The following is a 24,529-nucleotide window of genomic DNA, read 5'->3' as shown; positions in this document are numbered from 1 at the left end:
CGGCCTAAATCTTAGATATCGTATTTGACCTAAGCTCTTGAGTTTGGGTTCCTATATATTTTATTGTATATATTTAGGTGTTTTCTCATCTAGGGACTGAGTTTATATATACTCTATATCTGAAGTTTGTCTGTGTGTTTTATTTATTCTTGTTTTATACTTCAAGACTATCAAATAAGGATCATCCAGGAAGGCAAAGTCAGAGGGGTGGGACCATTTTAACATATAACCGTTTTGAAAATCCAGCAACCCAAGACACACGCTTGTTCTTGACACATCTCCCATAAGTGGTCTATCAATAGTGTAATTAATAATAATAATTTTATTTGTAGGTTTGCGGACAAACCTAATCGAAGTATAATCGCCTAGGCTATAGTCGTAATTCCTAAGGAAGTACTTGTTCGCTGTAGCTAATAAGGGTCTGTTTGATTTCAACTTACCGGGTCCAGTCAGTGCTGACTGCTGACCGGGTCATCAGTCAGCTGTTTGATAATTACATATATTAGCTGATTTGGTCAGCCCATTCCAATCCATTCTACTTACTTGGTCCGTCCAAAATACCCTTCCTGACTAGATCAGCGCTTCGTGAATTTGTGCCCTTTCTCGCCTCATCCTTCTCTCGCCAAAATTGAAGACATAAATCGATACTAGCTGCTCTCCGCCCTCCATCGCACGTCGACTACACAGTGCCGGCGACTACCCTCTGCTCCACCTTCTCCGGTGAAGACCACATAGTGCCGACGACAAAAGGTAAGTTTCTGCGTTTTTTTCCTGTTTTGGCTTTTGCTTCTTGAAATCGAAAATCCTTTGATGTTTGTTGTCAAATTACTGATTACATGCTGAAATCAAAGTTTGAAATTACTTATTTCATTATTCTTGGATTCAATTAGATTGAAGGATTACCATAAAATCAATTGACATGAACTCATGAGATGAACTAATGTTTGAATATGTTTGTACATTCTTGTGTGAAATCTGAAATTAAAGATTGTTATATGCTTATGAGATCAAATTTTATTTTGTATGATGAAATCACATATATGTGTTCTTGTTTATAAAAGAGTGTTTTATGTTGTTGAAAATATGATGAAATCACATTTATGTGTTTTTGTTTATAAAAGATTGTTAAAGATTGTTATATGCTTATAAAATCAATTCATAATGTGTTTTTGTTTATAAAAGATTGTTATATGCTTATGAGAACAAAATTTATTTTGTATGAGGAAATCACATTAATGTTTTTTTGCTTCTAAAAGATTGCTTTATGTTGTTGAAAATATGATGAAATCACAATTTTGCTTGATTTATTTGTAAACATGTGTTATGTGGATGATTTATTTGTAAATGTGTGTTATGTGAATGATTTAGTTACTTTTTTTTCTTTTTTACAATAGACATGACGGATAAAAGAACTAGGGTTAGTTGGAAGTCGGAATTGGTGGAAAAAACGTTTTTGGAAGCGTGTATACAAGAATTAACAAGTAATGGACGGGAGGGTAGTGGCCTAAAAGCAAGCTCATGGGTTGTGGTCGCGGAGAAATTGAAAACGGATCATAATTTTGTTGTTGACAAAAAACAAATGAAAAACCGATACGACTATTTAAAAGCAAAGTATGCAGTGTGGTTAAAACTTAAAAACAAAACAGGAAATATTTACAATCCCGTAACAAATTCTTTTAACATGACTAACGAAGAATGGGAAGCGGAAGCGAAGGTATATATATATATATATATACATATTTTTTAAATTAGATTATTTTTTTACTACTTTAACAATATTTATTAAATTTTCAAACAGTTGAACAAGTATGTAGATAAGCTGAGAAATGCACCCCTCCCTTGCCCTAATCTTTGTACCCAACTATTTGATGCGGCGAACTCGACCGATGTTCACAGTTGGGGGCCATCTTCGACACTACCTTATCCCAATGAAACCTTCAGTACATGTGATTTTGAGGATACAGAGATGGAAGAGCCAACACCTCATCCAGATACCCCAAGCTCAACCGTACCTCAACCTACTAGTGAGGAATCATCTGGGCGGACAAAAAACAAAGGGGGCAAACGAAATGGTCCTAAAGAAACCACACTTGATGATGAGTTGAAAGAAGTTGGAAAAGAAGTTATCAAGGCTGCACAAGCATTCACGGAAGCGAATAATCTTGACAAGGAGATGGATGCTTGTATGGCAAGGTTGACAAGCTTGGAGTGGGGAGAATATGATCCGAAATACACCACTGCTCTTATGTTATTTGTTGAAAGTGCTGGCAATAGGAAAATTTGGTTGCGCCTTAACTTGTCAACTTGTGAGTCGTGGTAACAAATGCGGGAAGAAAGTTTGGATTAGTTGGTTGACTTTAGTATGTTATGGTTTATTGTTTGACATTAGTATGTTATGATTTGTTGTTTGACTTTAGTATGTTATGGTTTATTTATGTTATGGATTGTTTTCTTAGGTGCACTTATGTTATATATGTTATGGAATGTTATGCTTTTAGTATTTACATGTTACAGTTTGTTATGTTATTGATTTAAATGAAAATTTTATTTGACATCTAACAGGACACATGGATAAAGAAGGTGATTTTTTATATTTCCTTATATTCTCATGGTATTGGTTGATGTTGGTCCAACAAAGGCAAAGAATAATTAAAAGAATAAGAGCTAGCGAACAGGTAGCAAAGGGGTAGGTGTATACGCAAGATTTGATACACGGATGTCCTTTACAATGTTACGATATGATACGTCTTTCACAAGATGCATTTGTACTATTATGCAATCACTTTACAGAGAGAAATTGGTTGCAATGTAGTAGGAAGATAAGCGTTGAAGAGAAGATGGCTATGTTTTTACATGTTATAGGACATAATGAACGTTTTCGAGCTGTTAAAGAAAGATTTCATCACTCCACACAAACGATTCATCAATGTTTTCATGAGGTCTTACGTGCAATGATGTGTTTTGCACAAGAAATTATAGTACCAACCTCGTCTACTCCAACAAGAAATACCTCAGAACGACATACGCGGCTAATGCGCATATTTCCCGGAGCAATAGGTGCACTCGATGGAACACTTATACATGCAGTTGTGCCCGTTGATCAACAAACTCGTTATAGGGGAAGAGGAAAAGGTGAATGTTATCAAAATGTAATTGGAATTTGTAATTTTGATATGATATTCACCTTTGTATGGGCTGGATGGGAGGGCATGGCACATGATTCTAAAGTTTTGAAAGAAGTTGCATTTAACCTGACTTCCGGATTTCCATTCCCTCCACCAGGTTTGTATCTTTAATATATGTTTTATTATCTATATTATTTATATCATAATTTTTAATCATCTACAGATAAATATTACCTTTGTGATGCTGCATACACCAACACCCGTGGATTTATGGCTCCCTACCACAATACTAGGTATTGGTTAGCAGATTTTCGAAGAAACAAAGCTTTAACTAAGGAAGAAAGGTTCAATCATGCTCGTGCACAACTTAGAAATATCATTGAACGTGCTTATGGTGTATTGAAAGCGAGATTTCCAATTTTAAAACGAATGGCTCCTTATCCTTTTCTAGTGCAAAGAGATATAGTCATTGCTTGTGTTGCGATCCATAAGTTTATAAGGAAATATGATATTCAAGATGACTTATTTACGAACTTTGAACAAAACATTATGGTTACTCCTAATGTGGGTGGTGGAGGAAGTGAGGGCCAAAACATAGAAGGCATAGAATGGGGTTCAGAAGCCGTTGACTATATCACTACTTTGCGTGACCAGATTGCTAATCAGTTACTTTCAAATGGTTCACGTTAAATGATATACTTTTTAATTATGTATGACAATTTGTATTACACTTTGTATTTGGATTTTAATTGATGTATGTTTATTTTGGATTTTATATGATAATTTGTGTTTTTATAATTACTTTATCCAACACAAGAAACAACAAAAGGGTAATATGGTCATTTTTTTATTCAGCACAATCATTCAGATAAATTATCAAACAACATAAACTTAGTCAGATATGAACTCAGTCAACATTTCTAACCCAATCAGCTTCTAACCCAATTAGCAACTATCAAATGACCCCTAACTCTGATACCAATCTATCATACCCTCGGTCGTCAGCAGAAACGCCGATGTAACATCCCGATGATAAGGTACTTCTAATTCCAACCCTATAATTTAATTATGTTGCATTTTGGTCCCTAAGTTCAAGAAAGTGTGCAAAAGGAGCCCTAGTGGCATTATTCTAACTTTGGCCATGGGAGTACGCCATGCGTACGTGGTGTACGCTGGACGTACTAGAGCACGCCCTAGTACACATGACATACATCAGTGTACGTTAGGCATACTTTCCAGATATGGAAACCCTAATTTTTAGGGTGTTACTCAGCTCTTAATGGTTTTTTTGGACTTTCGAGGGTACACCCTACATACGAGGTCAACCACCCCGATGGTGGTCAACTTGCGAGGCTTCGTGTACGCCCAGCGTACCTCCGGAGTATGCCCCACGTACACACCCTGAGTGGATTTGGTCGAGTTGACTCGACTGGGTTAACTCAGTTGACTCAGTAGGTTTGACCATCTAACTTTGCATTTGACCAAGTTTGACCTTAAGGGTATTTTGGGATTTCGATGGAGATTTGTCATTTGGTTGGAATAGGTGTTCGTTAGAGAGTTGAGATTCGGAGTTGTGACCTCATTGAATTTATCCAGTTTGCGAGGTGAGTGTTCCTCATTGTACTTGCGGGTCGAAGGCACCAAGGCCGACCCTTTAGATTTGATATCCTGTTATGCGATAGTATGTTATTAAGATGTAGTGATTTGTTAGATCGGTATCCTAGTATATAGGATGTTACTATGCTTAGTGATCACTAGATCCGCCTGTTTGTGTGTTTGCTGATTATATCTGTTATGTATATGTGCACATATTTTGTTAGTGATTGAGGCTTTACTACTTTGTGTGTGAGCCAACAGACCTGGGGCATTCCAACTCGATGGTTGATGAGCTTGGGGTATTCCAACCCGATGGTTGACTGGATCCATAATGTATTGGCATTCCAACCCGATAGTTGATGAACCTGGGGTATTCCAACCAGATGGTTGATTGGACTTGTCATGTTCTTATTGTATATGTTATTTGTTTGTGTGTTGGTACTTTGGGGGATCTAACAAAGCGTTGGTTTATAGTTTTGGGTTATGTTTCAGGTACTTCAGAGGACCGTGGGAAGGTGAAGGCGTGACCGTACACATCCTCATGTTTGACTTATGATTTAGGGAGACTCTGATGTTGAAAATGTTTTGAAAACTATGTTTGTAAACAATTTGTGAATTTGGGTTGGTTTTTAAAAGTTTAAATTTCTTGTGATTTTTATGGGTGTTACAGCCGAGTTGTACGATGTTACAATGTTGGATCACAAATATTGATCATACATTGAATGGTACAAAACAATATAAACCTAAATGTCACTTCCATTATGGATAAAAATATTATATCGGAATTTAGAATTTTGTTTTCAAAAGGTAATAATTATCCATAATAACATTATATTTACAAAACTGAGGAATTTGGAAATGAAAAATGATTTATAGGCTTGTAGCACAAGAACTTGAGAACAGTGAATGAAGCTTTTGCAGGGTGTTTTGTGCAATTTAAGTTTAGGCTACTCGGAGTGGTATAAAGAAGACGCGTGAGAGGCTGACGAGGAGCCCCCCAAGATGCGTGAACAATGCCCCCAGGGTCAGTGCTCTGGCTGTGGCGTGGACACGAAGACGGATGGAGACGGGTGATGATTGGGCATCTCATTTTGACCGTTTGGGGGGGGGGGGCATTTTCGACCGTTTAAGATTTATAAAAAAATCATTCAATTATTAATAAATTTTTCTATATATATACATTCATTTTATATTTCAAACACACACACACACACACACTCTTTCAACACAAACACGCATATTCCACAAAAAACACTTATTCCTCATATATTTTTAATGGATGCAAATCAAAATACTCCACCCACCCAAACACTCCAAATGATCCATTAGCAAATCTTACTTACATGCAATTGATAACATCTCCAATCCAACAACAACCTCTATTCACCAATCTTTCAGATCACCCACGCTATTACCTACAACAACAACCACCATAATTCAATCAACCCCAATTTCAAGCCTTTCAACAACAACCTTCTCCGCAATTTTAACCCTAAACTTCCCAACGTCAACAACCTTCAGAACCATCTCAAGTTCCATTATTTCAATCTCAACCTATAAACCTCGACAATGACGATGACGACGAACGGGTTGAAGAAACACAACCAAGTTGTAGAAGGCGAAAAAAATATAAAGATCCAAGGACAAATAAAAGTACGCAATGGACCGAAGAGGAGGGGGGAACTTTAGCTAAAGCTTGGATTTTCATATCACAAGACGGGGATGTCGACAACGTGCAAACGGGTCAAAGTTTTTGGAATCGTGTTTTAGACCACTTCCAAACGTTATTAGGAAGGCAAACAAATCGAACATACGACTCAGTCAATGCAAAATGGCGTGACCTTCGAGCAGCTTGGACCAAATTTAACGACGTATTTGACAATCTTAAAAATATGCATAGAAGTGGTAGAAACGATTTCAATATTTTATCAACCGCGTTGTACCAGTTCAAAATTACCAACAATGGTAAACCATTCGCCAACCAAAAAGCCTGGGAAGTTTGTCGTAATGGTCCAAAATTGGCCCTTTATCCGGATACGACACATTCGGGATCTACCACCGGCTCGAACAAAAGGGAGAGAACGTCTGAGTTGGACATTGATGTTAGTCTCGACTTCAATGATGAGTTTGACGTCATCGAGGGGAAGGGTCCACTGGACGTCCAACTTTGTTGACCACTAGGAATGGACAAAGTGAGAAAGGGGGGGGGGGGGGGGGTCTTTAAGCGGAAAATCAAACAACGGGGACGTACTATCGTAGAAAATAGACAAAACTCTAAGTTTTTTAGAAAGAAAAGTTAAATCAACGGAGGAAGCTCGTCGGCGAAAAATAGCACTCACCGATCTTTAATTGTTAAACACGGTGCTGCAACCAAATATCGACCCGAAAAATTTAAAGGCGTTTTTAAATATTCAACAAGAAGTTCTCAAAAAATATTGCAACTAGATTCAATATTTTTTATGTTTTTTTTATTATTTATTTATTTATTTATTTATTTATTTTACTAATTTAGGTTTAATTTTCTATGTTTTTTTTAGTAATTTAGGTTTAATTTTCAATGTTTTTTTCTATGTTTTTTTAATAATTTAGGTTTAATTTTCTATGTTTTTTTAGTAATTTAGCTTTAATTTTCTATTTTTTAGGTTTAATTTTTTTATATTTTTTAATTAATATAAAATATCTTATTATGTTTTGAATTATGTTTTTAGTTAATTTAATCATAAAAAAATAAAATAAAAATAAAAAATATATATGAAATGATAACCATTTTCAATATCTAATGGATAGTTGATGAAACTAACATACAAACATTTTTTCGAGATTGGTGGTAACCACTGCCCAAACTCTTAGAACATGTGGTATGAGTCATCACAACGCCATTAAGACTGATGTGTCAACCCATAACGACGTGGTAACATCAAAAACACCACTTCTCCTTTCTTGTTGCATGTTGTTGTGTTGCTTTTTGTTATCTCAATAACAAGAAGAAACGAGATCATCTATTGGCTAACAAATTATCTCTCTTTATCTCTCTCTTCTTAAAAAGTGTTATAACATTATAAAGGTCACCCCTTTTTCTTGTTACTTCTTATTATTACACCACAAAAACAGACTCATATCTATAATCTTATCCATCAGTCCAACATGACAAAAACATAAAAATTAGTAGACAGTACAGAAAAACGAGAGATGCACGTGATATTGGTGGGTCCTGTTTCTTCAGTCTCAATCTATATAGAAAAATCGCTGACTGTGTTCAAACATGTCAGGCCAACCGCACGTGCCACTAACCCAACAAACTAAAGAAACCAACAATACTTTTTCTTAATTTGAGAAATAAAAAACTGATTTTCTTTTACCATTTGTCCTTTAAAGTTACAAGGGGTAATAACGAATTTATATACTTAACTTATGTTTTATTAACAAAAACACAATACGAATTTTTGTTAATTTATTTCCAGCTATTTCAATTTGTTATTAAAAATTTATGAGCTTACGTGTTCTTAAACTTGTAGATATCTAATTTATTGCATAAATATAAACATAGCTTCACAAATGGATAATTTATTCTTTTACCTTTTTACACACTGGTAAAAACTAATTTTTTTAATAGTTAAAGGTAACAAAATAATATAATTCTATTGAATCAGCTTGACATTACCTAACATATGATATTGAATTATTTGAAACTTTGTTTTATAGATTTTATCAAATAACTAAACATTTGTGACATTGTAATATTAGAAGTCATTGTAGACGAATATCAACAATATATCTAGGTTGTTAAAATCGAGATCCAATGTAAAATTGTTATTTTGATTTACGAGATCTGGATCTTAAGATCCCCACAGAAAACACATAATTTTAACTTATAAGTTCAAAACATGGAAAATATTTATAATATTCAGTTTTCTGTTGAAAACCTATAAAAACTTCTAAATATTAGTCACAACAAAAAAAGAAAAATGGTAAATCGTTAAAGAGTACAATCCGTAAAGTGTTGAATTCAATTTTTTTTATATCTTTTTAATTTTTTTTTTAATTTTTTCAAAAAAAATCAAGGGAGAGTGTGATTGGATCGGATCCCGATTCTACGATCCTATATACGCTCCTATGATCTTATTTGCAATCATACTCCAAATACGATCCGACTTCTTTTTCAAACCTAAGATTCTAGGATCGTAAAATTTAGATCGTAAATTTGATAACTTTGCAAAATATTTCAATGATAGTTAATGAATAAATAATGAAATACATACATGTATGTATATATATATATATATATATATATATATATATATATATATATATATATATATATTGTAGCACCTAGTTCCTGATTTGGAGAGGGAAGGAGAGTAGATCAAGAAGAGAAGAAGGATGTCAGGCATATTTGTGTTATCTCAGTGATTTCCTTGAGGTATAACTTAGTTTCCTTCTGTTTTCACGCTTATTGTCCCATATAGCTCCATGAAAGTCCTTGAGCCTTTCCCCAAGCTTGTTTGTGTATTAGGGTTCGTAATAAGTTGTTTAGCCTCTAGATCTAGGCATGATTGAGCTCCAGGAGCTTGGATCTACCGCCTTTATGGAGCCATATTGCATGAAAGCCCTAGATATCTACTCTTTTAGTGCATTTTGAGCCCTAAAACCTTCATTGGTGCTTGTTTACACGTAAAGTTGGAAACTTTACGTGTTAACCAGACCCTAGAAACCCAGATCTATGTATGGTATGAGTTGGATTCAAGCAGAATCGCGTGTATAGTATTTGCATGTGGCAGACTCGGCGATTCGTTCATCTGACTCGACGAGTCGAGTCGCGAGTCCCCGAGTTTTCCCCCTTTTCGTGTTGCGGGTTGGAGTAGTGAGTCATATGGTGTGACTCAGTGGGTTGGAAGTCAGACTCACTCATGTAATAACCCGGCGAGTCAATGCCATGACTCGGCGAGTTCAAGGCAATCTTCTTGCCTCAGGAACAGACTCGGCGAGTTGTTCATACAACTCGACGAGTCTCAACATAGAGTGTTCTTTGGATGAAGACGGACTCGACGAGTTGTTCATACAACTTGGCGAGTAGGATGAAGGACGTTTGGTCATCAATTTAGAAGGAAAACTAGTCGAGTCGATGCCAAACTCGATGAGTAGAGACGAGACAATGGTCAGACAAAGGGATAGGGACTCGGCGAGTTGGAAGGCCAACTCGGCGAGTCGGGTCAACTAGAAGTTGACTTTGACTTTGACTCTTGGTTTGGTTAGGGGTAAATGGTCATTTTACCCTAAGGTCGGTTAGCAGCATTTGACTGGGTGTTTTGTGGGGATTTTTAGCCGGAGGACTTCCGGGACAGCAGCAGCAGAAGACAGTCAATTCCCACACAGATCAGCAGCTACCTTGAGGTGAGTTACCTTTCCAGTAACGGTGGGTCTACGGCCACAATGCCGGCCCACCAGTAGGAGTTGTATGTTAGATGATTGTCTTTGTGATATCATCTAGGTTTGCTACTACCTAATATGTTATATGCTGATATGATATGAATATGTGATAGTAGTGGAGTTCAGTTGTTAGGACCGAAGGGTAGGTCAGACACCCCAGATAGGTCTGACAGTATGGGATGATATGTTTATATGCTGGCATGATATGTTATATGTGATAGTGGTAGTAGGAGGGGAATAGTCCCCAAGCCCGGTCGTTAGGACCGAAGGGTAGATCGGACGCCCCAGATATGTCTGATAATATGTTATGTTATAATATAAGTGATAGTAGCAGTAGGGGGTGAAATAGTCCCCGAGGCTCGGTTGTTAGGACCCATGGGTAGTCAGCACCCCAGAACGGCTTGACACAGGTAGGTCGGCACCCCAGAATGGTCGTACCGGGTAGGTCGGGCACCCCATAATTGCCCGGCAGTGTGTATGATATGTGATTATATGGTATGTGGTAAGATAGGGGAACTTACTAAGCTTCGTGCTGACAGTTTTCAGTTTTGGTTTCAGGTACCTCTTCTTCGAAGGGGAAGGAGCCGGCACGGTAGCAGTACATCACACACACGCTTTGTATTCCGCACTTTGGGATCCTCCTAGGGTTTTGTACTCTTATAGTATTATGTTTTATGAAATGGTTTTCAGACAAGCAACATATTTTATGAAATGACATGATCCGTGAATGTTTTATTTCTAATGTTCTGCAAATTGTATGTTTAAAAATGAAATTTTTTGGCTCCTATTTTTGGGATGTTACAAGTTGGTATCAGAGCCCTGGTTTGAGGGATTCGGACACGCCTCCGGGGGTGTCTGAACTCAAATCCAGGGATTTAAAAGATTTTAAGGAAGAAATTATTTTTCCAAAAAGCTAAGTAAAGAGTTTTAAAAAGGAGCGAAGCGTATGATGTGCGCGACCGGCCAAGCTCAAGTAAGTATTCCCCAAAGTACCCATACCAGCTTATGTTATGTTTATCAGTTTTAGTAGAACAACATGCTAGAATAGGACTAAGGATCTAGGAGTGATGCCTTATGTGCCTGCCTTATGTGTTTCAGTGTACGAAAATTGCATGCTAGAATTAAGTAGACAGCAGTAGGATAGCCTGTTAGGGTTATGCCTGATAGTATGTGTTTAGCATTGTATGCTAGTACAGCTTTCCTCTATGAGGACGGATTTGCCTGAGATTGTTTCCTTGTGTCTGAATGCTGCCTGCTTTGTGCTTCGTGGGGACTCTGAGTGATGGGAGTTAGACATTAGATGAATACGTCACGTCACATGTGATCAGGGTTGAATAATCTTAGAGTGCTGGATTTGGCCTTACTGCGCGACTTTTGTCTGAGTCTAACCGTGTAGAGCCGAGTCTATACTCGAAGGATTATCTGAGCCTCACCACATGTGAGGGTATTCAGGTAATGACTAATTGGCATTACAAGGAGGCCTTCAGCATCTGAGGACCGGGTAGGGTGGAGTTAGCAATTTCCTGGGGCAAGCCTAGGATGAATATAATAGTGATCAACGGTAGTGAAAAGGACCTGGTGGAGTCGAGGCAGTCCTTGGAAAGGGTACGGATAAATTTGGAAAGTAGTATGAGCCCGTACTACTGAAAGCAGAGGATTCGTACCCGAACTAAGGAAGGCCAAGATAAGATCGGGGAACTTGTAGTAAGTGTGATCCCTCCAGAGGTGTCAGTATCGCTAACAATTATTATTTTTGTATTTCAGAATGGTGGTACTACGCTCGAGGCCAGTAGTTGGCAGTTTAGGAGAGGGATCGGGTTCGGGATCAGGTTCCGAGCTAGTAGATGAGGGGCTACGCGAGTTCATCGCGTCAGAGATCACCAGAGGCATCCTTGAGTCGACCCCCATCATCTTCGGGTCGATCAAGGAAGGGATATTGGAGTTGATGGAGGATCGCCTCAGGGCATTCAGGAGCGACGTGGCATCTGGCCAGTCGGGATCTCGTACACTGTCCTTCAAGGACTTCCGGGGCAGTGGTGCGCCAGATTTTCACGGGGCAAAGGACCCCATAGCTTCCAGGAGATGGATTGCAGACATTGAGTCTGCACAGATGATTAGTTTCTTCCCTGAGGGGTCGAATGTGAGGTTTGCAGCAGGGTGTTTACAAGATCGAGCTAGGGATTGGTGGGAGTCCGTGGGTGACTCGTTGGGAGCCTCGGCTGTCGAGGCTATGACTTGGTCGGACTTCGCGAACAGGTTCAGGGCAGAGTTTGCGCCGGCTGTCGAGCTTCAGCAGCTGGCCAGGGAGTTCTTGGATACGAGACAGATGATGGAGACTGTGGCGGAGATCACCGCCAAGTTCCGGGAGAGGGCGTTGCTGGTGCCCCAGTACGCGGGTGATGAGGATATGAGGAGGACCCGCTATTATGACATGTTACGGGAAGATATTCGAGAGCATGTCAGTTTTTCAGCTTGCCCTACCCTGGACTCTATGATTTCCAAGGCAAGGGAGAGGGAGATAGATCTGGATCACATCCGGAAGAGGAAGACAGAGGAGGGTTAGGCAGGAGGGGCTTCGGGGAAGAAGCCCAAGGGACCAGATGGTAGGCCGAAAGGCCAGTTAGGACCGAGCCGCTGCAAGAAATGCGGCAGGCCTCATGAGGGGGCATGTAGGTTAGGATCGTCGGGCTGCTATAAGTGCGGCAAGACGAGGAATTTCAGCAGGGATTGTAACGCCCCTGCACCTATGATTCATACATCGGAGTTGTTGTGTTTCCACTGCAACCAGAGGGGCCACAAGAAGGCCAATTGCCCCCAGGTGACAGCATCAGCGCCGGCTAAGGCACCAGCTCCAACTACCCTTCGGATTACAGATGGCCGACAGGTCAAGGCAGAGGCTCCAGTGGTGAGGAGCCGAGCATTTCAGCTGACTACCGAGGAGGCTCGCGCCGCACCCGATGTGGTGATGGGTATGATTCTTTCCCTCTATATTATTTTTATGATGTTATGATATTGATCTGTGCTATGTGTATATGCGTTAGGATCGTTCCATGTGAATGACATTCCTGTTCAGGTGTTGTTTGACTCGGGTGCCACCCGATCATTTGTTTCCCTTGCGCTTAGCAAAAGGTTTACTGAGTCTTCGGGCATGTTGGATTGCCCTTTTGAGGTAGAGATCGCCGATGATTGATCGGTGCGAGCATCAGCAGTATTCAGGGATTATGTCCTAAGGTTATTTGAGGAGTGCTATTTGGTGGATTTGGTTCCCATCCCTTTACAGGGGAACAAGGTGATTATAGGCATGGATTGGTTGAGCCCTAATGGGGGCGATGATAGATTGCACACAACAGTTAGTGCGGATCAGGACCCCAAGTGGAAGAGAGTTGGTGATCCACGGCGAGAGGCCACAACATGGACCCACGGTATGTTCAGCAGCGAGAGCTAGGCGCTACCTTTAGCAGGGTTGCGCGGGATATGTCGCGTACGTTATGGATACCCGGGATGCGGGTAAGGCGGCGGTGAGTGAGGTTCCAGTGGTGCGAGACTACGCTGATGTGTTCCCGAAGGAGCTTCCTGGAATACCTTCGGAGCGTCAGGTAGAGTTCAGGATCGACCTAGTTCCTGGTGCGGCTCCGGTAGTCAAGGCACCCTATCGGTTGGCTCCTCCCGAGATGCAGGAGTTGTCTACGCAGCTGCAGGAGCTGCTAGACAAGGGATTTATTCGACCGAGTAGTTCACTCTGGGGAGCCTCGATCCTATTTGTGAAAAAGAAGGACGGGTCGCATCGGATGTGTATAGATTACCGGGAGCTGAATAAGGTAACGGTGAAGAACCGTTACCCACTCCCGAGGATTGATGATATCTTTGACCAATTACAGGGAGCATCTTGGTTCTCCAAGATCGATTTGCGTTCAGGTTATCATCAGATGAGGGTCAGGGAGGAGGATGTACAGAAGACCGCATTTCGGACGCGTTATGGCCATTATGAGTTTGTGGTGATGCCGTTTGGGCTCACCAATGCTCATGCCGCGTTCATGGACCTCATGAATCGCGTGTGTAGACCGATGCTGGATCGGTCTGTGATAATTTTCATTGACGACATCTTGGGTTATTCCAAGACGCAGGAGGAGCACGAGGAGCATCTGAGAGAGGTTTTGGAGGCCTTGAGGAGGGAGAGCTTGTATGCCAAGTTCTCCAAATGTGAGTTTTGGTTGCGCGAGGTGCAGTTTCTTGGGCACCTCGTCAACCAGAACGGGATTTCAGTAGGCCCGGCCAAGGTAGAGGCCGTGATGAGATGGGAGGTTCCAAAGTCTCAATCCGAGATTCGGATTTTCCTAGGATTGACAGGCTACTATCGGAGATTCATTCAGGATTTCTCCAAGATAGCCATACCCCTGACACGGTTGACTAGGAAAGCCGTGGTCTTTCGATGGGGGCCTGAGCAGCAGGCAGCGTTTGAGACTCTGAGGTAGAGATTGTGCGAGGCGCCAATCTTAGCCCTGCCGGAGGGTGTAGAGGATTTCGTGGTATACTGTGATGCGTCTATCTCGGGCTTAGGCACAGTATTGATGCAGAAGGGACACGTCATCGCTTATGCTTCGAGGCAGCTGAAGCCTCACGAGGAAAACTACCCGATGCATGATTTAGAATTGGGGGCGGTGGTCTTCGCCCTCAAGATTTGGCGGCATTACCTCTATGGGGTTCGGTGTACCATTTACACGGACCACAAGAGTTTGAGGTACCTAATGGATCAGCCGAATCTGAACATGAGGCAGCGTCGGTGGTTGGACGTGGTGAAGGATTATGATTGCGAGATCCTTTATCGCCCGGGAAAGGCCAACGTGGTGGCCGATGCGCTTAGCCGTAAGGCGGAACCGATCAGGGATGTGTATATGAGGATGACGGTGGTGACTCCACTGTTGGAGCAGATTCGGGAAGCTCAGCTGGAGGCTATGAAGGAGGAATGTCGGAAGAGCGAGCGAATAGTAGGTCAAGTCACCTCCTTTGATTATGATAACCGAGGATTATTGACACTACACCGTAGGGTGTGGGTGCCGTATCACGGAGGCGTGCGCCAGATCTTGATGGAGGAGGCGCACAAATCCCAATTCTCTATTCATCCAGGGGCGAAGAAGATGTATCGGGATCTTTGTCTAGACTATTGGTGGACCTGCATGAAGCGGGATGTGGCGTGGTATGTCGAGCGGTGTTTGACCTGCAGGAAGGTCAAGGCCAAACATCTGAGACCGCACGGCAAGATGCAGCCATTGGATATCTCGTTATGGAAATGGGAGGATATTACGATAGATTTTATCACATAGCTTCCAAGGACGGCGAGTGGAGTAGATTCGATTTGGGTCATCGTGGATCGGTTGACCAAGAGTGCCCATTTTATTCTGATTCAGGAGAGTATCTCGGCCGAGAAGTTGGCCGATATCTACATCAGGGAGATAGTGGCGCGGCACGGGGTGCCGGTGTCAGTGGTATCAGATCGGGATGTGTGGTTCACTTCCAGGTTTTGGAAGAAGTTTCATGATGAGTTGGGCACTCGTCTGCATTTTAGCACCGCCTTTCACCCGCAGACGGATGGTCAGAGCAAGCGGACCATCCAGACGTTGGAGGATATGTTGCGGGCATGCGTGTTAGACTTTGGTGGTAGTTGGGATACCTACCTTCCCTTGGCTGAGTTCTCGTACAACAACAGCTACCACACGAGTATTGACTGTTCCCCATTCGAGATGTTGTATGAACGGAGGTGCAGGACCCCGATATGTTGGGGTGAAGTTGGCCAGAGGGTCATGGGGAGCACCGAGGTGGTGCTCAAGACAACCGAGAAAATCCAGCAGGTTCGAAGCATGCTTCAGACTGCGCAGAGTCGGCAAAAAAGTTACGCCGACAAGCATCGATCATACCTGGAATTCCAGGCCGGGGATATGGTTCTACTGAGCAAAATTGAAGGGCTCCTTGATTTCGTTTCCATTCCGAAACAAGGGGGAGAAAAAGTGAATATGTCTCAACCGCCTCCTACTTCAACAGCAACACACACAACCGAACCTCCTCCAGTAGGCCAAGCCTCCGGTTCCGGTGTAAAAGACAAGGGCAAGAAGATTGCTGAGGAGAGCGATGAAGATGATAAGGAGACAATTGCCGACCTTCTGAAGCGACAAGGTCGAGATAAAGAGGCTGACATCAGTGCTCGTGTGACTAGAGAGGCTGAAGAAGCCGAAAGAAGACAGAAAGAAGCCCACGACCTTCTCGAGAGCAGGAAAACTCTTTTTCCTCCTTGGACTCTTGAGAAACTGATTAAAGAAGCCATCGAAACACCAAGTATCTTGTGGCTAGAACCTGTGATCTCTTTAGATCGTTCTAACACTGTCGACTCTCAGTTCGATATGCCACTGACCCGAAAGGCGTTTGTTTTTCATGCCTTTGCCAACATTGCTGAGTTCCCCCATCCTCATCCACAGGTTGATCGGGACTTAGTCGAATATTATCTGAGGGTAGCTCAACCACAATACCAAACTTGGAGCGCTCAGAAAATCGTCAATGTTCGGGTCCTAAAGCCGTTCAGGGAAGGCAACTTCACCAACGTTCGGTTCAAGGTACTACGGGGATCTGCCAAGACCGAACATGCCATCTCACTTGCAGATCTTCCCAACCTTAATCCCCATGACTGGATTATCTTGCACAACATCCTCCTTACAAATGAAGCAGAATATGGTCCGATCATCGACCACTTTAAGAGGATGCTTGTATGCTATGTCATGGAAGTTGCTCTGATGGATCAGGAGATAGCGAGCATATTCAAGAAGAAGCCCACCATATCTCCTGTTGGCTCTGCTAGTGATCTCAACATAATGCAGATGGGGAAGATTGAACCAAAGAGAAACTCCGTCATGTTTACCAGGAACGAAGGACAGAAATGTCTTTTTGCCTTGGCAGACAAACATCTCTACACCACTGCCTGTTTGGAACACGTTTTAGGGATCATCCATCGATGCAAGCAGAACACAACGGATGATATCAAGTACTTTGATGATATGATTCAATGGTATATTCGCTTCAGACAGACTATCCTTGCACTTATCTCACGTCTGTTTGATACAACAAAGAAGGTTCCTGCTACTGGCCCAAGCAAGAAGAAACGATAGTCTCGCTCCAAATTGACGCAAAGGGGGAGATTGTTAGGTCTAATGTTGTGTTGCGTCTATTGGGCTCGTTAGTTAGTCCAATGTTTATCTCCGGTATGGGCCTATCCATCCGTGAGTTTTGTAGGGTTTAGTATAAATAGATGCTTGCATGCATCCTTGAACGTAATGATTAGAAACGATTAGAGAAGTATTGTTCAGCATATTCATCGTTCTTATTTTGTAACCCTAGAATCCTCTACAGTGGAAGTTCTTAGTCGAGCTCTACTGAGGATCGAGTAATCTAATCATTCGACACATTCTGATTCATACTTGTGTTTCGTTTTTACTATCTTTACGTTCATTACTTACCTGTTACAAAGATCTAATCGATCAGAGAGTTATTTTTATAACTCATCACTTAGTTATTCATTTCGTGGTCAAAGGTATAACTCATTATCATAATAACACGGGAAAACACATTGCACATATAACACATAACATACAATTGTCCTTATATTGAACTCACCATGAAATAACCGATTGATAAAATGGTAATTTGGGCAGCACTTCGCCTCTAAATATGACTTTCTTTGACGAAACCAGGGTTTTTATTTGAAAACTAGGCCTTATGCGGGCAGAGTTTCAACTTAGAAAATGTTATTTTCTTGGGTGTTCGATGCGTCGAGACTTGCTTCGGGTGTCGGGTATGTTTTCTAGGCTTCGGGGGGTGTTAGGGTAATTTGAGAGAGTAGAGGGTGAGAGAGAATCACATTTTTAACCAAAATTCGGGCAGCCTCACACCCTATTTATAGTATCCGAAACACCTGATTACGCTGGGTGTAATTTCATGTACGCAGGGCGTACTCCCTTAATAGCCATTACGCTGGGCGTAAGCCTTCGTATGCTGGGCGTACGAGGGGATCAGTTCAGACACGTCAAGGCTACGAATACGTGTACCACATGCGAAGAAGTAAACAACGTGGCCAACTTCGGATCACATACACAAGTACGCTGGGTGTACTCATGTACGCTCAGCGTACTTTGATTTATCAAACTTCAAAAATTCGTAACTTTCGCATACGAACTCCGTTATTGACGTTCTTTATATCCACGTGTAGGTATGACCATGCTCTACAACTTTGATTTAGACTCCGTTGGCTAATTTTGACTTCATTTTTTATATTATATTTTTAACAGGCCGGAATAGGAAAAGTCCGTTAAAAATTCATAACTTCTTCGTCCGATGTCCGTTTTCGTCTGTCTTTTTTTCCGTTGTACTACTATTGACGAGATCTTCGATTCTCGTTTTGGTCATGTCGGCTAAATATCACTCGATCTTTATTTCGAGTTTCGGGCTATGTACTGCTATGTCGAATTTTAGAAAAATCATAACTTCTTCATACAAAGTTAGATTTGAACGTTCTTTTTATGAAAATTCTCGGTTTAACAAATACTACGACTTTCATTTAGATCACTAAGGCTAAAAAGTAGCTTATCGTAAACTCACTTTTTACGTCATATGGTGTCGTGCCGGTTCTGTTGTGAAACTTCAATAAGTCATAACTTTTTCGTTATAACTCGGATTTCGTTGAAGTTTTCGCCTAAACTTTTCTAACGAGATAATTTACAATTTTCAATAACATTATTTTTACTTATTTCAAACTTAAATTTTACATTTTCGCTAATTTCAATATTTGACTTTTGATTGGAATCTCATAAGATTTCCCATCACTTTCCGAATGAAACTATCTTGTTAGAACTCAACGTTCAAATTCACATAATATTTAATAATATTTACTTTTAAGTTATCAAACTTACAAAACACGATAATTATACAAGGTTAATAACGTGTATGTTACATATCTTTTCATAAAAATTGTCAATTGCAAAAGGTATATGATAATTTTAATATTCTATATGAGTCGATTTTTGGACTTTAGACCTTATCTCTATTTTCTTAAAATTTGAATTAGGGTTAGTAAATGAGATAATTATTATGTGTTTTGAGATGATACAATATCGATATTTCAACATTTTACACGACATTGTGTTTTGCTTAATAAATGAAAACGACTTAATTAAAACAAGATAAAACAACAAACACAAAAAATATAAAATATAACAAACGTTTATATTTAAAAAAGACATAATTAAAATATAAAACATGACCAACATAAGTTAATATTGTGTCAATTTTGGGTCGAATTTTGAACACAATACGATGCCATGTTTTTTCACATTTGACATGAATACAACATGGACACAAATTCAAATTTTAATTTCATAGAATATCGTATATTTTTTTCGTAACGTGTCATGAATTGTCACCCAATATTTTAATGAGGTTCATCATACATATGAAAGATCATGTTGGAATTTTTTGTTGATTTGACACGGATCATTTTAATCGTTTTATAGAAGACTGATTTTTCATTTGAAGGTTTACGATGCACATGTGTTATGTCGTCTGGATCCAAATTAGGTAAATTAGACAAGTTCCTCCTTACTCAATTTATTATGGAGGTGTGGCATAAATTGGTTGTTATTGTATTTAGACAATAAAAAGTAAAAACCTCGAGACCATGTTCAAATTACATTAAAAGAGGTTTTTATGGATTCCATTCTTATATATTTTTCATTTTTCTCAATTCATTGAAATCTTTATCGAGTGTTAGAGATGTTATTAATGCGGCTTGAGTGGAGGATCATGGTTTTCGTGTTACGAATAAAATGACGTATTTTCATGATCGTTAGAAAATGTAACGAAATATTTAACGATTTGGTGAAAGGATACTAAGTGGATCGACAATTGGGAAAATGAGTTACCTGGACAATTGGCGAATAGTCACAAAAAGATTGATTTATGCACATGTTTTAATTGAGATATTGAATAGAGGGTTGACAATAAGATTGGTTCATGAGTTCAAACTCAACAGATTTTGATGGAGCTGATTCAATCCAATCATCCATTGATTGTTGAATTTTTGCCAACCGATCCAATCCAATTCAGTATAAAAAATCGAACGGATCCAATCCAATCATCCATTGGTTGTTGGATTTTTTCAACCGATCCAATTTAAATCAGTATAAAAAATCGAACCGATCCAATACAATTGGATATTGAATTGGATCAGTTTATCCATTGAATATTTTTGATTGATTTAATCTGTTTGTTATCTATTATCCGACTAATTTTAATCTCTTTCTATCGAATAAGCAAATGTAACAATGATAACTAAAAATAAAATTCACATTATTATGCTAAATAAGAATAAGAAAGTAACATTAACTTCATGTCTTCATTTATTTTTTATTGACTAATTAATAATAGTAATTGGATTTGGATAATAATATTGGATATTTATTGAATATCCAATTAGATTGGCTCGGTTCAATTATTCATTGGATTTTAAGGATGATCCAATAACCGATCCATTCCAATTGGATTTTGATATTTTGCATATGATCCAAACTAATTGTAATTGGATATCCAATCCAGTCGGTTGGTTCATAATTGGATCAGTTGGTTTCAATTGAATCAGTTAATTTCTACACACCCTTAGTTGACAATTGACATTTTAAAAAATCTTGCATATGTAAACAAATAAATAGTTAGACTTGACTAAAAAAGGCTAAGGGGCTGTTTGGTTGGCCTCTTAATGGTCTCATAAAGAGGTTGGCTATGAATCGTTCAGATTCATAGCGTTTGGTTGAAGCCTTTTTAACCTCTTAATGGTAAGACATAAAAAATAGCCCTTAATCGGTCAGATTTGGTGAGGGGTCAGGATGAAAACATTTCATTGCTACCCTTTACCCTAAAAGAATATAACGTCCTCCTCTTTTTTTTTCTTTCCACACTCTGCTCCATCGAGCTACTGTCTTCGATTCTTCCCTTACCGTCGACCTTCAACAACGCCTCTAAACCTCCGGCTTCGTCACCTCCGACCTCCGGCTTCCTCGCCTCCCCATTCACGCTCGCAGGTAAGTGATACCTGAATTCTTTATGCTCGATTTTGGTGTTGCGTTTTATCTATGTTCTTGTTGTTCCCTCCATCGAGTTTCAACCATCGATTCTCAGTTTCTATGCTTTTTGCTGCGTTTCTGTTGTTGGATTGTTGTGATGTTGGATTGCGTTCTTTTCTTTGAACATTGGGACTGTTTGTGTTTGATCTTTATTCTTGATGATTTTGCTGGTCTCTATGCTTTTAACTGAGGAAATATGTTGTTAAAATCTCTGAAAATTTAATGAAAACAAATTAGGGATAATAAGAATAGATGTTGCTAAAATCTTATATCTTCTTACTGTGATTTTGCTTCTCTATGTTGTTGAAATATGCTATTTTCTTCTTTAACTTTTTTCTGTTATGTTGTTGGTCTATTTGTGTGGTAGTTTACTAGTTTGTTGTTGAAATATGTTATTGCTGGATTTTGAATATTAGACATGGAAATGGCACAAAAAGGCCTATAATTAATTGGAAACAAATAGAAATCGTGGAAAAAAAACATTCCTTGAAGCCTGTATTCATAAAATTACAACTTACGAACGTGAAGGGAGTAGTTTGAAAGCAAGTTCATGGAAGAATGTAACTGAAAGATTGAAAACATAAAAGCAGATGAAAAACCGATACGACTACCTAAAAGCAAAGTTTGGTGATTGGTTGAAATTAAAAAACAAAATAGACAAAGTTTATAACCCTATGACTAACACGTTTAACATGGAAGAAGATGAATGGCTACTAGATATCAAGATATTGTAATTTTTGATAAAAAGTAATATATCATAATATTTTATAATATTTATAATATTTCCAAGCAGTTGAAGAATGGTAGAAACTTTGAGAACTTCTCTACTAGTGTACCCTGATCATTGCGTTCAGTTGTTCGATGGGTCGGTTGCGACTGACATTCATGTATGGGGGCCATCTTCTACACTTCCCCATCGTAATCATGACTCGTCCGACATTAATTTAAGTGACTTTGATGGTATTAATGTAACTCACATGGAAAATATGACTTCACCCAAAAGTCTAAATGAATGAACCTTTAGTGTTTCCAAAAATAAAGGAGGTAAAGAAAAAGGAAAAGCAACAATCAATGCAAAGATAATTGAATTTGGATGTTGTATGATGTTTAATTTGAGTGTTATATGAATTTTAATTTGGATTTTGTTTTATTTTAATTTGGACTTTATATGACATTTTGTATTTTATTTATAATTACTTACAAATTCAGTATCATTCAGCACAATAATTCAGATGTCCAACCAAAAAGTAAAAGAATAGTTCAAATGGTTAAAATGATCATTTTACCATTCAGAGATAGTCATGTTTGACCAAACATCAATTAATCATTCAGATACAGATTCATACAGAGCCTCTACATCATCTAGGCTTCTACATCACCCAATATAAATAATCCAGATGCTACCATACAACCCCTAAATGAAACTGAAACATTGAATGTGGTGATGAACTATATATTTTAATGGAATTATTTATCGACAAATAAGACATTTGACGGTTCACGAGATAATAATTAATGGCACTTGATTTGTAGAACCGTAAACAGTAAAAAACGAATTCCACTATTTTTTGCGACTAAATTTGATGAGCATTGTTATGACATGTAATCTTAGGAAGATCGTTATTTAAACAATTATCGTCACTCTAGTTCTTATTATTTGGATACTATTTTTATGAGTAATAATATTCCAAAAACAACTTAAATTGTGGAAACGATAAATCTTAACGGCCAAATGGATTCATTTTTGAGTCGATAAAGTCTTATTTAGACCTCTTACATGATGTTGTTCTTGAGTTTGTTAAATAAATTAAGGTGAATCTCGATGCAATTTCGATTGTACTTGTTTTCTTGCAATGATCTCGAAAAATTTAAGATCCTTTGTTCGTTAATGCTTACAAGCCTATTAGTTTTATTGGATGCCAATACAAAATTATGGCTAAGATTCTAGTTAATAGGCTTAGCTAGGTTCTTTTATCGATTATTAGAAATTCTCAATCAACTATTTAAGAAACCATCAAATTGTAGAGAAACTCGTTAATCGTCAAGGAGTTGGCGGCATGAGTTAACAAAAAAGAAAAGATTAATGTTTTTCAAGACCGACTTTCAAAAAACGTATAATATAGTCAATGATTATTTACTTAATTAAATGGAAAATATGGGTTTTGGCACAAGAAGGAGGTCGGTCTTTTCTTAACTAAAATCTTCAATGGCCTATGTTTTGGGAAACCATGTTCCTTCAATAAAATCCCTTATAAGTACGGTTTTCGTTAAAATGATCATCTTTCTCCTTTATTTTCCTTATATATGGCAATGCCATATATATGCATGTGACGAAAGCCTATCTAAAAGATTTGTAATGAGTTCGAATAAGATTGACGTGTATCATACTTTTTAGAAAAACTTATATGATTGGTCCATGTGATTTGCTAAAATAGGTTGGTTGAATACAACTATGACGGCTACTTCATACTTGGTCCTTATGGTTTCATTTTTTGCGTAACTGGTCCTTTAACCTGGTGAAATGTCTATAATATCTTTTTAATTTGACTCACTCTTCTTTATTATATTTTGACTAATTAATTAAATTAAAAAAAGTAGCCCTCACCATACATTAACCCCCATCCACCATTTCTTTCCATTCCTTTCATTCTAGTTTGTATCAAGTTTCATTCATCAAGAGGTTTTCAAGGTGGAACCATAGATCTAGTTTTCAAGTGAAATCATAGATCTCCTTTCCATACCATTGATCTTTAAGGTGGATCTCCGACCTGTCAGTCAAAAAATGAGACCAATCTCTGTTCTCTCGCCCCTTTTATTTTCTCCATAATCACTAATGTTGAATTCAAACACCACTAACAGCCCCTCACTACCAAGGTTGAGGAAAAAAACACCAAACACCCTTCACCTTCGTATTCCTCCCTAAAAAATCATTGCCACCAAATGATGAACACACACAAACGATTGCTAGAAAAAAACATTAGGGACAAAATCGGGAAAAATGTCATTGGAAAAAATGTATGGTCCGCCGCCACCATATCGTGCCATAGATTTGGTCTGCCAACATCATTTCCACAACATATCTAGTATGCTTAGTTAAAATCGCATATCTTTCTCTCTCCCTCACTATTATTGAATCTAATTGTCGACCACTATCACTGGTCACTACCTATAAATCAGTTTGTATGAACGTGTTTTCGTTTCTAGAAATCGATTTATGTGTGGGTGTTC

The 24,529-nt window shown here is 39.0% G+C and overlaps 1 protein-coding gene across 1 annotated transcript; it reads left to right on the top strand.

Annotated features, from left to right (window-relative positions):
* Positions 1-1,396: 1,396 nt before the first annotated feature.
* Positions 1,397-3,815, top strand: LOC145066677 (uncharacterized). The gene is made up of 5 exons (XM_079013960.1): positions 1,397-1,714; positions 1,799-2,267; positions 2,563-2,580; positions 2,791-3,132; positions 3,349-3,815. The coding sequence occupies exons 1-5, from the start codon at positions 1,397-1,399 to the stop codon at positions 3,813-3,815; spliced, it is 1,614 nt and encodes a 537-aa protein (XP_078870086.1).
* Positions 3,816-24,529: the final 20,714 nt, after the last annotated feature.

This window comes from Lactuca serriola, chromosome 8 (genome assembly GCF_051521515.1).
Source record: "Lactuca serriola cultivar US96UC23 chromosome 8, Lser_US96UC23_V15, whole genome shotgun sequence".
NCBI lineage: Eukaryota > Viridiplantae > Streptophyta > Magnoliopsida > Asterales > Asteraceae > Lactuca > Lactuca serriola.
Note: the sequence above shows the minus strand (reverse complement) of the source record. Positions and strands in the feature narration are given on the sequence as shown.